We start from the raw sequence: 15,997 nt of genomic DNA on the forward strand, positions 1-15,997 counted from the left end.
CAAACTCATCATAGTGCTGTGGAACTGATGATCAAATGTCAATATGATCATCGTAGAGCCCAGAGATATCATAAACATGTTTGTCTCAGAGTAGCGTTCTATTTGGTGAGGGTGTAGGAGGACGACCAGGGAGTGTCTCTTCTTGAGTCAGGTTCTTATAATCGTCAAAGTCGACATCTTCCAGTGGAGTATAATTCCCCTTTGAATCGCCCTTGTCAGTCTCAGGTCCTCTGGTGTATAACGCTGCCTGTTCGGTTTGATCTGTCTCGATTTGTTTCTGGGAAACTCCCCTCAAAAAGGGAATGCAACAACAACTACAGGTAACTGTAATAGCAATTGCCACTGCCAGGGATACCCGCATTGACTGGATCAGAATTGACCATTTCGAAAAACATTTTTTGTAGCCAGTCGGTGATAAGATGACACTGGTCAACAGGATTTTTCTTGCATGGAGTTTTCAACAGATTTTGAGTAATTTGGAGGCGCTGAATCTGAATCGGGTATTAGTTTTTGCCAGTCACATCATGTTTTAGAGATATGAAAACATATTTCTCATATCAAGCATTGAAGCAAAAGCTACAGTCTCGCACACCTCTTTGTCACCATAAACAATATTACAGCTCTTGTTGACATTTTGAGAACCTGTTTTAAAAGCTATGGTTTTGAAGCTGCTTTTGTCCGTGATTAGTGGCATCAAACTGGTAAGTGAATGAGCAACTTTTGCGTAATCCATCAATACTGAACATACAGACTGCAGAAATACATGATGTGATAGAGGAAATCTGAGCTCAGATTCAGCACCTGAAAAATGACCCAAAAATCAGTTCTCAAAGTCCATGCAAGAAAAAAATGGTTTTGTGTTGACCAGTGTTATTAATTCTGGAACTTTCTGCTGGTTCCTTAGATAGTGTGGTCAGACCTTCAACAGCTATAGTTACAACACCATCTGTGGCAGGATTATTAGGGATGAACGTACAACATAAATCTCCAAACATAGCCCCCTTTTTCGAACAGAAGCATGTCTAGCGCCATGTGATTTTGCCAGGCCATCAGACTGGTCTGGTGTAATTGCTCAGAGAGCCCTGTGATGCCATCTCACGTAAAATTGATGAACCTCTGTTGATTGTAATAAATATAATTGATTCCATCTACATTTTTGTTAATATCCACCCAACAGAAAAGAGACTCAAATCCTGCTGCTGTCTGATTCCTGGCCTTGTACTCACCTGGCACCCCAGGGACATCTATTGCATCTATATACACCCAGGAATCAAATGCTATATAGATAGATAGATAGATACAGTTGTATGTAAAAGTTTGGGCACCCCTGATGATTTCCATGATTTTGAAATCATTGGTTGTTTGGATCAGCAATTTCAGTTAAATATGTCATATAGCAGACAAACACAGTGATATTTAAGAAGTGAAATGAAGTTTATAGGATTTACAGAAAGTGTGCAATAATTCTTTAAACAAAATTAGGCAGGTGCATAAATTTGGGCACCCCAACAGAAAAAAACACATCAGTATTTAGTAGATCCTCCTTTTGCAGAAATAACAGCCTCTAAAAGCTTCCTATAGCTTCCAATGAGAGTCTGGATTCTGGTTGAAGGTATTTTGGACCATTCTTCTTTTACAAGACATCTCAGGTTTGTTGGTTTCCGAGCATGGACAGCCCGCTTAAAATCACACCACAGATTTTCAATAATGTTCAGGTCTGGGGACTGAGATGGCCATTCCAGAACGTTGTCAGTAATTGCACAATCAGGTGTACCACTAGTGTTTCACTTTTGGTGAAAAATGAAATTCATTATAATGCTTAATAGTTTGTTTCACAATGATAACAACATCCCAAGGGATCTTCATGCAGAATTTCATGAGCAAATACCATTTTGATTTTTTTCTGTGACAGACTGAGTGCTTGATCCTTGTGAACAAAAACAGGTACAACGGAGACTACATTAGGTTTGTGAAGAACTCTTTTATTCCAAAAAGTTACACACCAAAGCATTGGAAATGGTGTTATTTCTGTGTCCTATAATGTGAGTCAAAAGACTGGACCAAAATTTCTGCTGTAAAACCTCCATCATAGTTTTACAAGTGATTCCAGTATAGAGCTACTACTATGGAGACTACAAGGCTCAACAGAGACTACATTTGGCACAAATTGTCATTCTTGAGGTACTAAAAATAAATATATCACTTCCAATTTCTAGATCGTGGTTGAGACAGAGACACTCTAGTGAAATATATTGGTATCATTCCTGCACCTAGTGTTGCCTCTCTGTGAGTATGCTACTACGGAGACTACAATATTTTGGGGGACATCCACATCCCTGATTATGTGAATGTCCCAGAAGTTACAGCAATAAAACTGAAACAAATTACTAGCACTGTTTTGTAGGGGATCCATTTAGGTGTCAAATCTAATAAACAGGAATTATGAAATCAAAGGATTTATGTTTAGAACATAGTGTTTTCTCAAATGAATTGACAAATTTGGATTCTGGTTACAAACCTATTATTTTACTCAAATGACTGCTGCTTGGCTCCAAGTGAAGATATTTTGATTCCGTAACTTGTCATGACCAGAGAAATACTGGGAATGTCACTGATTGGTGTAGTTGTTTGAAAGGTTCGAGAGGATAAATATCAGCTTTATTATATAATGAGCAAATTTCACATGAAATGAGGTAACATGCAAAAAATTGCATTTTTTCACCATATAATCACGATTTGTGAGGTTTTTTTTATGCATTTCCAAACTGTAAAAAGCAGGGCACAGATAAAGGTATGCCCAAGGGTCCTTAGCAATAGCTTCTAATGTCCCTAATGGCATTATTTTATGAGATATAGGTTGGTAACATTGCATTATTAAAATGGTAACACCTGATTGTGCACTTACCGTGTACTTGTTCCTCTGCATGAATGCCTTAGTAGATTTAGAGTCATTGTCTTGTTGAAAGAACCAGCCCCGGCGCAACTTCAACTTTGTCACTGATTCATGAACATTGTTCTCAAGAATCTGCTGATATTGACTGGAATCCATGTGACCCTCAACTTTAACAAGATTCCCAATACCTGCACTGGCCACACAGCCCCACAGCATGATGGAAACCACATCCAAATTTTACTGTAGTTAGGAAGCGTTTTTCTTGGAATGCTGTTGTAACACTCTTTCAAGTTACTTAAAGCAAAGATACCACTTGGTTAAATAATAGTACTTAACTTAATGGAACCTGAACAAGTGGGCCGATAGTTTCGGCTACTGATAGGAGAAGTGAAAAGAATGACGGCTTGATTTTTTTTTAATAAGCCGGCTTGTATTTTTAGAAAAGTTGTAAGAACTATAAAATAAAATAAAACAAAGTTTTAAATAAAAGATTCTTTTTCTGGTACCAACAGTTTTTGAGTAAACTTTGTTTCACAATCAAGAAGGCTAGTAACAAAGTTACCCGGATGCACCCCTTTAGCTTCACAAATCAGGTTCTAACTTATACATCACAGTTTCAAATGCAAAATGACTTTTACATTGCAGGGACCATCAACAATCAATCAGCAACAAAACCCTTGTCTGAAAATATCTTCCTGTTAATCTGCACCAAACCCACTTCCTGTGAATGAAGATGTTACGTCCATAAAAGTCCTTAAGAGTTCCAAAGTCAAGAGTTCCAATTAAAATGTCCAAACGTCCAGGGGGGAATGTGTGTATGTGTGTGAATGGGAAGCGAATGTGCGATGATGCGGAAGGGCTTTTCGTTCTGTTGCAGCTGGCCTACCACACTGCACCGTGCAGTAGAAGGAGAAGTTGACCAGTTCGTCCAGGGGATAGGCTTGCCATCAATATTTTAGTCCACCCAGCACAACAACAACAACAAAAAAACTGACCTATCAACAACAGTGTCATAAAACACAGTACGTTTCTAAATAAAATTACATTTCTCTCTGTTAGCATTCAAAACACTGCTAGTCACATTGGTCATGTTCACATTTTCAAATAAAAATGCAAAATTGAATATCTGCATTGTTAAATGCAGATTTTCCTTCTCAATATTCACATAGAATTACATTCTAATCGGCAAAGTAACAGTTAGGCCTTGCCTTTCAGTACAAAATAAAACAAAATAGTTCTGAAAAAAATAAAATATCTACAATAAAACACTGTAAACTTCTTGTGTAGTCACTTTCGCAACATTTGTGTTATGTGTCGGACGCAGCTCGGAGAACCGACCAGCGTTTGAGGGACCCAGTATGAAATAAGCAGAGCACGGTACAAAGGCTAACTGAATTTAATACATAACAGTGATACAAAATATACAAAAGAAAGTGCGGTCTGGCGTGGTGCGCTCCCAGCAGCGCTAACGGTCCGGAGCCAGAAGCTGTTCGGACCCAAGGACCCCGCCGACACCCCCCAGGTGGCCGCAACAAACCGACTCTGTGAAAGAAGGAACCATTATGTGAGTCCACACTCTACACACAGAGAGAACACTTAAAGGTGTACAAACAGCAAACACTTCCTGGCTTGATTACTAATCAGCTTCCCAACCTGCAGGCATGGAACATCCAGTTCACAAAACTCCACTGCAGTGGAAGCCGATACATGACTAACGTACAGCTCAATATAAAAAAGGTGTGAGGGACACCACATTTACTGACTGTATAAATGTTAGTCACAAAATCTAACGTACCTCAGGAAGTGTGCTGACGAGCGTGAGACCTCACCCCCTCCTCTTTCACAGACCGTGCATCAAACCTGGACGTTCTCTGCATCCACTGATGATGAGATGGCTCCCGAGACGACGATCTCACCCGTCTGGTCACAAGGTCGAGTCTCTGGCAAATACACACTGTGCACTCCAGTCTTAAATGCCACCATGTTCCAATCCATGCAGATGCACCACAGCTGTGAGTCCTGATGAGCCGCAGGTGATCAGCCTCAGGTGATCAGGGTGAGGTCCTGATAAACTCAGCAACACAGCCACTCAGTTCCAAATGCAAGCCACCTGGAAGGAAAAACAAAAGACAAACAAAAAGGCAGCCAGGCCCCCCAGCCATACAACAATTTGTCTCATAAATCACAAAAGTGCAATTTTTGTTGAAACAATGAACACATTAGAACATTTTGCTCACTGATTTCACAGAGGACAAGGTGGGAGGCACAAAATGGTGCCGTCTCAAAACTTAGAATTCTCTACAACCAAAAGATGCACTGTAAGATACTCTGAGTATCTTACAGTGAAACTGAAAGCAGAGAAAATTGGATCAAAACCATAAATAGTCAAAATAATTTGCACACCGATCTCTCCAAAGGATAACACAGGGTTTAAGATTGCGCTGCCTCACAACCCTGACTTTCAACAAACTTTTCTGTGTATTTCTGTCTGCCGTTCACACAGATTGTTCAGAGTTTTCTGTCTTCAGTTTTCACCATCTGTTCACGTTTCATGGCAAAGGCGAAAAAGACTACAAAAGGCGACTGCTTCTCCACATGGAGGAGGAGGGTAGGACAATGTGGAGTTTTGCAGCAGCTCATTGGCTAAGAGAGGGGGTGTGCAGCTCATGGGCAGCTTATTGGCTAAGAGCAGAAGGTGTGCAGTTCATGGGCAAAACATTAACCCTGTAAATGCTGATAATTTTTAATCAACACAAAGTGTAGCTGCTAAAATTAATACTTTATCACATTTAGGGGATATTTAGTGTATTTTATGGTAACCATATTTAAATGTGGGTTACATTGTGTTCTTTTTTTGCCATGCATACCGCCACTTATGTCCAAATAACTCCATTTTTGTTTCATCAGTACACAGCACCATATTCCAAAATGAAGCTGGCTTGACCAAATGTGCTTTAGCATACCTCAAGCGACTCTGTTTGTGGTGTGTATGCAGAAAAGGCTTCCTCTGCATTACAGCATCATATAGCATCTCTTTGTGCAAAGTGCGCTGTATAGTTGAATGATACACAGAGACACTATCTTCAGCAAGATCATGTTGTAGGTTTTTGGAGCAGGTCTGTGGGTTGACTATGACTGTTCTCACCATCCTTCGCTTCAGCTTATCTGAGATTTTTCTTGGCCTGCCACTTTGGGCCTTAACTACTACTGTGCCTCTGAGATAGCTTTTTGTATCCTTCCCCTAAACCATGGTGTTGTACAATCTTTGTTTTCAGATCATTTGAGAGTTGTTTACAGGCTCCCATGTTGCCACTCATTAGAAGAGATGCAAAGAGGGGAAACATTTGCAAATGGCCACCTTAAATAACCTTTCTCATGATTGGATTCACCTGTGTAAGGAGGTCAAGGGTCAATGACCTTACCAAACCAATTTTGTGTTCCAATAATTAGTGCTAAATGTATTCAAATCAATAAAATGACAAGGGTGCCCAAACACACAGCAGGCAAAATAAGTATTTAACACTTCAATATTTTTCACAGTAAATATATTTCAATGGTACTATTGATCTGAAATTTTCACCAGAAGTCGTAACAACCCAAGTAATCCACACATACAAGGAAATGAAACTATAGATGTCCATAAATTATGTGTGATAATGTGAAATGACAGAAAAAATATTGAACACCAGAAGAAAGGGAGGTGCAAAAAGACATTGTAAGCCAAGACACCAGCTGAAATCTATCAGTAATTAGATAGCCATCCTGGCCCTTGTCACTGCAAATTAATATCAGCTGGTTCTTTCCCAACTGATGGCCTATAAAAAGGTCTCATTTCCAAGGTGTCACACAAGAAACATCCCATGATGGGCAAACGCCAAGGGCTCTCTCAAGATCTTCACAACCTTATTGTTGCTAAACATAGTGATGCCATTGGTTAGAAAAGGATTTATAAAATTCTGAATGTTCTAGTTAGAACTGTTGGGGCCATAATCCGGAAGTGGAAAGAACAACATTTCACCCTAAACCGGCGACGACCAGGTGACCCTCATAAGATTGCTTTCAGAGGAGTGAAAAGAATTATCATAAGAGCCTCACCAGCCCAGCGGTCTGCAGCCACACCAACCCAATGGTCTGCAGCCACAGCTCTGGAATTCAGTTCTGCTTTCATCAGTATGATCATCCTGGTCATGCTGCAGTGAAAACTCTCTCAGCTTGGTGTGCCCGACTCCACCTGCAGGTGGATCACTGACTTCCTGTCCAATAGGAGGCAGCATATGAAGCTGGGAGGCACATCTCCAACATACGGTCCATCAGCTCCAGATCTCCCCAATGGTGCGTTCTTTCACCTCTACTCTTCTCCCTGTACACCAACAGCTGCACCTCCAGTCACCAGTCTGTGTAGCTCCTGATGTTCACGGACAATACAACCCTGATTGGTCTCATCTCTGATTTGGACGAGTCTGCCTACAGATGGGAGATCGACCACCTGGTGTCCTGGTGCAAACAGAACAATCTTGAGCTCAATGCCCTCAAGACAGTGGAGATGGTTGTTGACTTCAGGAAGAATTGAATTGAATTCTTTAATGTCATTGCACAAAATACAACAAAATTGGATAGCACTCCTCTAGGTGCTCTAAAATAAAATATCAAGTACTAAAATAATATAAGATAATGCAAAAAATACACCTGCACATACATCTCCCCTCACTGCCCTCCCCTATCCCCAGCCCTCAGAAGGGCTCAGTGTCTCAAATCTAGATGGGCCGTGTGTGAAAATGATTGGAAGTGTTCAGTGTCCGTATTGCAGTGGTGTAGAAACTGTTTGTTTTTGAATCTGTTTGTGCATGATTTGATGGACATGAAACGTTTGCCAGAGGGCAGCAGTGCAAACATATAATGACCAGGGTGTGAGGGGTCCTTCAAAATGTTTTCAGATCTGGTAATACAGCGGGAGTTGAAGATGTCCTGTAGGGAGGGCAGGGCACAGTCTGTGATTTTTTTGGGGCGGTGTTAATAATCTGTTGTAGGGCCTTCTTGTCTGTTGTTGAGCAACATACCGGGTGGAAATGCAGTAGGCCAGCATGCTCCCAGTGGAGCAGCCATGGAAGGCCACCAGCAGTTTCTCCTCCAGGTGGTGTTTCCTGAGTATTCTCAGGAAGTGGAGTCACTGCTGGGCCTTCTTGACCATGTGGTAAGTGTTGATAGACCAAGAGAGGTCCTCTGTGATGTGTATGCCCAGGAACTGGAAGGCAGGAACCGTCTCCACACATTCCCCATTAATGTGAAGGGGCTCCATTGCTGACTTTTTTCTGCGAAAATCCATGATTATTTCTTTTGTTTTGGAAGCATTGAGGATAAGATTGCTGTCCTTGCACCACCCCACCAGTGTGAACTTCCTCTCGGTAGGTGGCCTCGTCTCCCACTGAGATGAGACCGACGACGGTTGTGTCATCCGCATACTTGATGGTGTTTGTAGGGTGGTTGGGGGTGCAATCATAAGTGTACAGAGAGTACAACAGAGGGCTCAGTACACAGTCCTGAGGGGAGCCAATACTGCGTGTAAGTTGGGATGAGATATGTTTGCCTATTTTCACTGTTTGAGGTCAGTTTGTCAGGAAGTCCATAAGCCATTGGCAGGCGGATGGCGAGAATCCCAGGTTAGTGAGTTTGGTGATAAGCCGCCCCGGTATGATGGTGTTAAAAGCAGAGCTGAAGTCTACAAAGAGCATCCTCACATAGCTCCCCTGGTGTTCAAATTGGGACAGTGCACTGTGGGGAACAGTGATGATGGCATCTTCTGTAGACCTTCTTGCTCTGTATGCAAACTGGTGTGGATCAAAGGCGGGTGGGAGGCTGGCTAAGATGTGCTAAATCAACCACTCAAAGCACTTGGTGATCACTGGTGTGAGTGCCACCGGGCGATAGTCATTTAAGCTAGTGATGGAAGGTTTTTAGGCAGGGGAATTTTTGTAGCAAATTTAAGGCATGGCAGAACCATGGCTTTGGACAATGACAGGTTGAAGAGTCTTGTGAAAATGGCTGAGAGCTGGGACACACAGACTTGTAGCACCCTTCCTGTGATGCCGTCTTGGCCAGCAGCTTTCCTAGCTGGCGCTGCATTTGCGGCCGCATCTCCCGGAACATGAGAGTGAACTTAGTTGAGTCATGAATGAAATAAAAGGTGAGTTGTCGGACAGATGTGGTGGGATTTTGAAAATTGTGGAAGAAACAAAAGCTCAGATAAAAACTGTCACCCTGAGGGTGACTGGTATCTTGCCAAAAGATGAACAAGAGAGACTAGCACAAGGAACAACCACCATGAAGGCAGACTGACGAGCAAGGCCATTCACAATTTGGAGGCAAAAAAGCACAAATTGTGACCAGGAAAGTTGTTTTAGGTGATTTTAGTGTTTGACCTTCCTGTGACCTTGACCTTTAACCTTGACCCCTTTTTGTGCTGAAAGGTATCTCCATAGGACTGCTATATGTGGACTTAAAAGTGTCTGCAATGATGACCTACACGCTTTGACCTAAACCCTTAAAAAAAATTTTTGCAAGTTAAATTGTGATGACATCATCAAATGACATCACAACCTAAACACTTTGATATATTCTGAATCCTCTCATCACACCCTTTAATTTGACCTAATTGTAGGTCATCTTTGACCTCAAGGTAACCCCTGAAAGTCAAGGTCAATCTCTTATCCCAGGTAATTGCCTATGGGGAAGGCCAGTCACTATGTTCATGCCAAATTGGGAGGCAAAATTTCAAAAATTGCGACCAGGAAAGTTGTTTTGTTGAATTTAGTGTTTGACCTTCCTGTGCCCTTGAGCTTGGTCCTTTTGTGTGTTGACAGGTACATCCATAGGACTGCTATATGTGAACTTTCAAGAGACTGCAATGATGATTTACATGCTTTGTCACACCCTTAAAAAATCTACATTGCGCAGGTTTTTTGTTTTTTTCATGATGACATCATCCAGTGACATCATTCCTTAAAACCTTTGCTATCTTCTGGCTCCTCTCATCAAGCCCTTTAATTTAGTGTATTACACCACATGTTTTACTGAAGTTTAACCTAATTTTGGTGACCTTTGACATCAAGCGAAAGACTGAAGGTCAAGGTCGCTTATCCCAGGTAATGGCTTATGGGCAAGGCCTATCACTATGTTCATGCCAGATTTGGGGACAAAATTACAACCATGAAAGTTGTTTCGTTGAATTTAGTATTTGACCTTGCTGTGACCTTGACCTTTGACCTTGAGCGTGATCCTTTTTTGTGCTGAAAGGTACCTTGCTGGGGCTGCTATATGTGAAGTTGCAAGAGTCTACAATGTAAACTGTGTGCTGCACAGTGAGTTAAAGGTGAAAAATGCAATGATTACACACACACAAAAAAAAACATACATACTGACAAACATAATTTGCCAAAACAAAGGCTTGTGCTAAAAGAATTGTACAAGTGGAGACACGTCTTTCTGCTGAAGAGGATGATTACGCCACACTCGCAGACATGGTTGAGAAGTTGGAAAAAAGAAATAAAGTCCTCGAGAATAGGGTAATTGACATGGAAATGAGATCTTGCTTAAACAACGTGCGGCTGGTGAATCTGCCCAAGGCAGCGGAGAGTCTGGACCCCTGCTCATTTCTGGAGAGTTGGCTGCTGGACCCGTTAGACATGGCTCCACCAAGGACGCCGTTAGTCCTGGAGAGACTGCATCGAGCCGAAGAGAAGCCGCCAAGAGCCCTAATAGTGAGGTTCCAGAACTACAGGCAGAAGGTGGCCGTAATGAACGCTGCAAGAACGAAGGGGGACATTTTGTACAAGAGTCTACACGTGTGGCTTTACAAATTCACAAACGGCAGTTTGATTCAGTGCATCAGCAGCTGCTGGCCGTGGGACTAAGACTGCCTGCTAAACTGCTGATAACATACAATGAACAAAGGTACACATTTGATAAACCATCAGAAGTGCAGGAGGTCATAAATAAGATCAAAGAAGACAGTGTTACAATGGCCAATAGGGGTCCTTCACATTAGGTTACGACTATTACATGTTTTACTACAATCAGGGTCTAATCGACAAATACTGCACTATGTCCATTTCTGTTTAATAGTTACTGGTGGTTTACAGTAGTGTTCAGAATAATAGTAATGCTATGTGACTAAAAAAATTAATCCAGGTTTTGAGTATATTTCTTATTGTTACATGGGAAACAAGGTACCAGTAGATTCAGTAGATTCTCACAAATCCAACAAGACCAAGCATTCATGATATGCACACTCTTAAGGCTATGAAATTGGGCTATTAGTAAAACAAAGTAGAAAGGGGGGTGTTCACAATAATAGTAGTGTGGCATTCAGTCAGTGAGTTCGTCAGTTTTGTGGAACAAACAGGTGTGAATCAGGTAAGGATGAAGCCAGTACCTGTTGAACATGCTTTTCTCTTTGAAAGCCTGAGGAAAATGGGACGTTCAAGACATTGTTCAGAAGAACAGCGTAGTTTGATGGAAAAGTTGATTGGAGGGGGGGAAACTTATACGCAGGTGCAAAAAATTATAGGCTTTCATCTACATTGATCTCCAATGCTTTAAAATGGACAAAAAAAAAAAAAAAAAACAGACGCGTGGAAGAAAACGGAAAACAACCATCAAAATGGATAGAAGAATAACCAGAATGGCAAAGGCTCACCCACTGATCAGCTCCAGGATGATCAAAGACAGTCTGGAGTTACCTGTAAGTGCTGTGACAGTTAGAAGACGCCTGTGTGAAGCTAATTTATTTGCAAGAATCCCCCGCAAAGTCCCTCTGTTAAATAAAAGACATGTGCAGAAGAGGTTACAATTTGCCAAAGAACACATCAACTGGCCTAAAGAGAAATGGAAGAATATTTTGTGGACTGATGAGTAAAATTGTTCTTTTTGGGTCCAAGGGCCGCAGACAGTTTGTGAGACAACCCCCAAACTCTGAATTCAAGCCACAGTTCACAGTGAAGACAGTGAAGCATGGTGGTGCAAGCATCATGATATGGGCATGTTTCTCCTACTACGGTGTTGGGCCTATATATCGCATACCAGGTATCATGGATCAGTTTGGATATGTCAAAATAATTGAAGAGGTCATGTTGCCTTATGCTGAAGAGGACATGCCCTTGAAATGGGTGTTTCAACAAGACAATGACCCCAAGCACACTAGTAAACGAGCAAAATCTTGGTTCCAAACCAAGAGCCCGGAAGGACATTTACGGCCTGAGTCTAGGACAAAGACAGCATAAAATCACTTTATATGCTGATGATGTTCTGGTTGTATTGACCAAACCTGAAATATCTGTGCCCTCACTCATCAAGACCATTAACAAATTCAGCGACATCTCAGGTTACAGAATTAATTTTAATAAATCAGAAGCGATGCTGCTGGGCACTTTAAAAGAAAAACCTCAGGTCCCTTCTCCATTTCCTTTTAATTGGTCTCCAGAGGGCTTTGTCTATTTAGGGATTAAGATTACATCTGCTTTTGATCAGATGTATAAATGTAATTTCACCTCTCTGTTTGAGCACATTAAATTGGACTTGGAGAGGTGGAAGACTTTGCCTTTGTCCTGGCTCGGCTGCGTTGCTCTTCTTAAAATGAACATCCTACCCAGGCCATTATATCCGATTCAGATGGTCCCAGTTATTTTTTCACATAAGACTGTTAAGACTTTGAATGGCTGGTTTAGTGCGTTTATATGGGCAGGGAGAAAGCCTCGCCTTAAAATATCTACGTTATGCCTCTCATCTTCAAAGGGGGGGGCTTGATCTCCCAGACATAAGAAAGTATCAGCTCAGTGCCCATATGTGTGTAGCGGCGGACTGGGTGGAAGAACCTGTTTCTCTCTGGCTTGATATAGAAAGTTCCATGTCCAACCTCCCTCTGAAAAATTTACTATTCCTGAAAAAAGGTAAAATTCTAAAAATATTCTGTAGTAACCCTCTCACTTTATGTACTGTCAGAGCTTGGCAAATAATTCAAAAGATGGAGGGTAGGTCTCACTTAACATCTCTCTTCACTCCGTTATGTGGCAATCCCCTTTTCTGGCATGGGACTTTGGACTCTGGTTTTTCTGTGTGGGCGGAAAAATGTATCTCTACCCTTTCTGATTTGATGGACGGATCAAACCTAATGTCCTTCGACCAGTTAGTAAATAAATACGGAATTCACAGACGTGAATTTTTTCGGTACCTGTAAGTGAGAGATTATATCCTAAAGAACACAACTATACTTGCCAACCAAACTGTCCCTGATTGTGAAAAACAACTATTTCAGCCTAAACTTAAATGCTCTATTAAGATTTGCTATGGTTTATTGAGAGAATATGAAGGCTCAGATTTGGCTCATTTGAAGGGGACATGGGAGAGGGAGTTAGCTTTGGTGATCAGTGACGAGGCCTGGAATGAAACTTGGGAGAACGCAGGGTTTTTGAGTGTTTGTAATAGGGTAAAAGCAATGCAACTTAAGATTTTGCATCGTGTTCATATATCTCCTTCTCAGCATCACAGATTTAATTCAGACCTTTCTCCGCTCTGCCCTAAGTGTAAAACAGAGGTGGGTAACCTGGCTCACTGTCTTTGGTCCTGTAGGAAAATACAACAATTTTGGTTTAGTATAAAAGGTGAATTGGACAAGATCCTTTCTATTATTACTGAATGTAACCGATTGTATATGTTGCTGGGAATGACAAATAACAACATTAAGAAGAAATGTAAAAGACAACTTTACATGATGCTTACTTTCTGTGCTAGGAAATGTGTCCTCTCGAACTGGATTATAGACAAAGCCCCATCAAGAACACAGTGGCAGCGGATTGTTCTTGAATACATTTCATTGGACTTCCTAATGAGTAAGCTACATAATAGGGAAGATGCGTTCTATAAAATATGGGACCCTTATTTGCGGTATGTTGGTCTGGATCTGGCAGCTATTTTTTCGCAGGGCTTTCTGTGATGTACAAAGGTCATTTTACCAATAGTGGAATGCCCATGATTCTTTAAACTGTATCTTTTTTTTTTCTTTTTCTTTTTATTATGAGTTTGGCGTTTTTGATTTTGAGCTGGGGTGTTGTTGTTGTTGTTAAATATTTGTTCTGTTTTTGTTTTGTGTTTGTGTAAAAAGAAAAATTAATAAACATAAAAATGGAAAAAAAAGTCTAATGACAGACATTTAGGGCATCTTTATTCAAATTTGCAATTCGTGGATGTATTGTAGCCTGAGGTCTTTTGATGTTAAAAGTAATAATAAGATAATAAAAAATGGCTTTGTCCAAAAAAAAAAAAAAAATGGGTGTTTCAACAAGACAATGACCCTAAGCACACGAGTAAACAAGCAAAATCTTGGTTCCAAACCAACAATTGCCTTGCAGATGTGAAGAAATCAAGAAAAACTATGGTTATACAACTAAATACTAGTTTAGTGATTCACAGGATTGCTAAAAAAGCAGTTTGAACATAATAGTTTTGAGTTTGTAGCATCAACAGCAGATGCTACTATTATTGTGAACACCCCCTTTTCTGCTTTTTTTTTTACTAATAGCCCAATTTCATAGCCTTAAGAGTGTGCATATCATGAATGCTTGGTCTTGTTGGATTTGTGAGAAGCTACTGAATCTACTAGTACCTTGTTTCCCATGTAACAATAAGAAATATACTCAAAACCTGGATTAATCTTTTTAGTCACATAGCACTACTATTATTCTGAACACTACTGTACGTGCTGTCTCTTAGTCCTGTTTTCTTCTCTGTCTTTGTCCACAGGACAGCTCTAGTTCAGTAGGTTCCGGGGAGTTCACCGGCATTAAGGAGTTGGATGACATCAGTCAGGAGATTGCTCAATTACAAAGGTAAGAAACGATGTTAGAGGTGGGACACATCATGTTTGCAAGGCTGTTATGTGTGCTGTATAATGTAACCTTGCAACAGGAGAAACCAGCAGACCACACCGGCAGTTGGTCGAATGATCTGATCTTCTTCTTTCGGCTGCTCCCATCAGGGAGCGCCACAGCATATCATCAGTTTCCATCTCACCCTGTCCTCTCTTTCTTCCTCTTCTCCTCCTACCTGGTTGCTCCACCCTCAGCATCCTTCTCCCTATGTACCCTGGGTCCCTCCTCTGCACATGTCCAAACCATCTCAATCTCATCTCCCTGACTTTGTTTCCAAATCGTCCCACCTGAGCTGTCCCCTGATATGTTCATTCTTAATCCTGTCCATCCTCGTCACTCCCAAAGAGAATCTCAACATCTTCAGCTCCACCTCCTGTCTTTTTGTTAGTGCTACCTTCTCTAAGCCGTCCAACATAGCTAGTCTCACTACTGTCTTGTAGACTTCTTCCTTCACTCTTGCAGATGTTCTTTGATCACAAATCATTCCTGCCACCTTTCTCCATCCACTCCCCCTTGCCTGCACTCTCTTCTTCACCTCTCTTCCACTCTCTCCAGAAAGCTGCATTTACACATAACGACAGCAAGTCACGAATGCCACAAAGTATACATTCTTGGCTGCTGATCACGAATGTGATGATTTGAGGCAGAGGCGTCAGGTGTCCTCAGGAACTGCTGCAACCTGTTACCATGTGTTACAGTTAATGGCACGTGTTGTTGGCAAATTATCAGGAACCATTATGCACGGCCAAAAATAATGTTCCACTTTGTTGCCCTTTGTTGCGCTTTGTTGCGTGTAACAGCACATCGTTAAGTTCTGTCAGGTTGTGAATGAGGTGAATTGTCTCCACACACACCCCCATATTCATCCACCCATCAGCTGCTGAACAATTTAGATCGCTCCAGTTTGCTCCTCAAAATCCACAGCAGGAGAACTTTGTGATTCCATGCTTAGTTGGGCTCTGTGCCATGGAGTGGTGCAGAAAGGAGGAGGAGACTGAGAGAGCCAAATGTGTGGCTTCACGTGGCTCTCGTCTCACTCATTTGCCCAAACATCAGGCACAGCAGCAGCAGCAGCAGGTTGAACGACTGCAGGAGCGTGCTGATGAGCATTGGAACGAGATTTTTAGCCAACTTGGCGTCAACATCCTTCTTCAGCATACTGCAGCAATGAAACTGAATGCAGTGC

At 41.5% G+C, this 15,997-nt stretch overlaps 1 protein-coding gene across 5 annotated transcripts in view; it reads left to right on the forward strand.

Moving 5' to 3' along the window:
- The window catches only part of eps15l1a (epidermal growth factor receptor pathway substrate 15-like 1a), a 260,935-nt gene that overhangs the window by 139,061 nt on the left and 105,877 nt on the right, over nucleotides 1–15,997 (forward strand). For all 5 annotated transcript variants that reach the window (XM_034180180.1, XM_034180179.1, XM_034180181.1 and 2 more), the window contains exon 13: nucleotides 14,684–14,769. In XM_034180180.1, the coding sequence (XP_034036071.1) occupies nucleotides 14,684–14,769 (86 nt within the window). The remainder of the gene's footprint in view (nucleotides 1–14,683; nucleotides 14,770–15,997) is intronic.

Source organism: Thalassophryne amazonica, chromosome 10 (genome assembly GCF_902500255.1).
Source record: "Thalassophryne amazonica chromosome 10, fThaAma1.1, whole genome shotgun sequence".
In the NCBI taxonomy this organism is placed as follows: Eukaryota; Metazoa; Chordata; class Actinopteri; order Batrachoidiformes; family Batrachoididae; genus Thalassophryne; species Thalassophryne amazonica.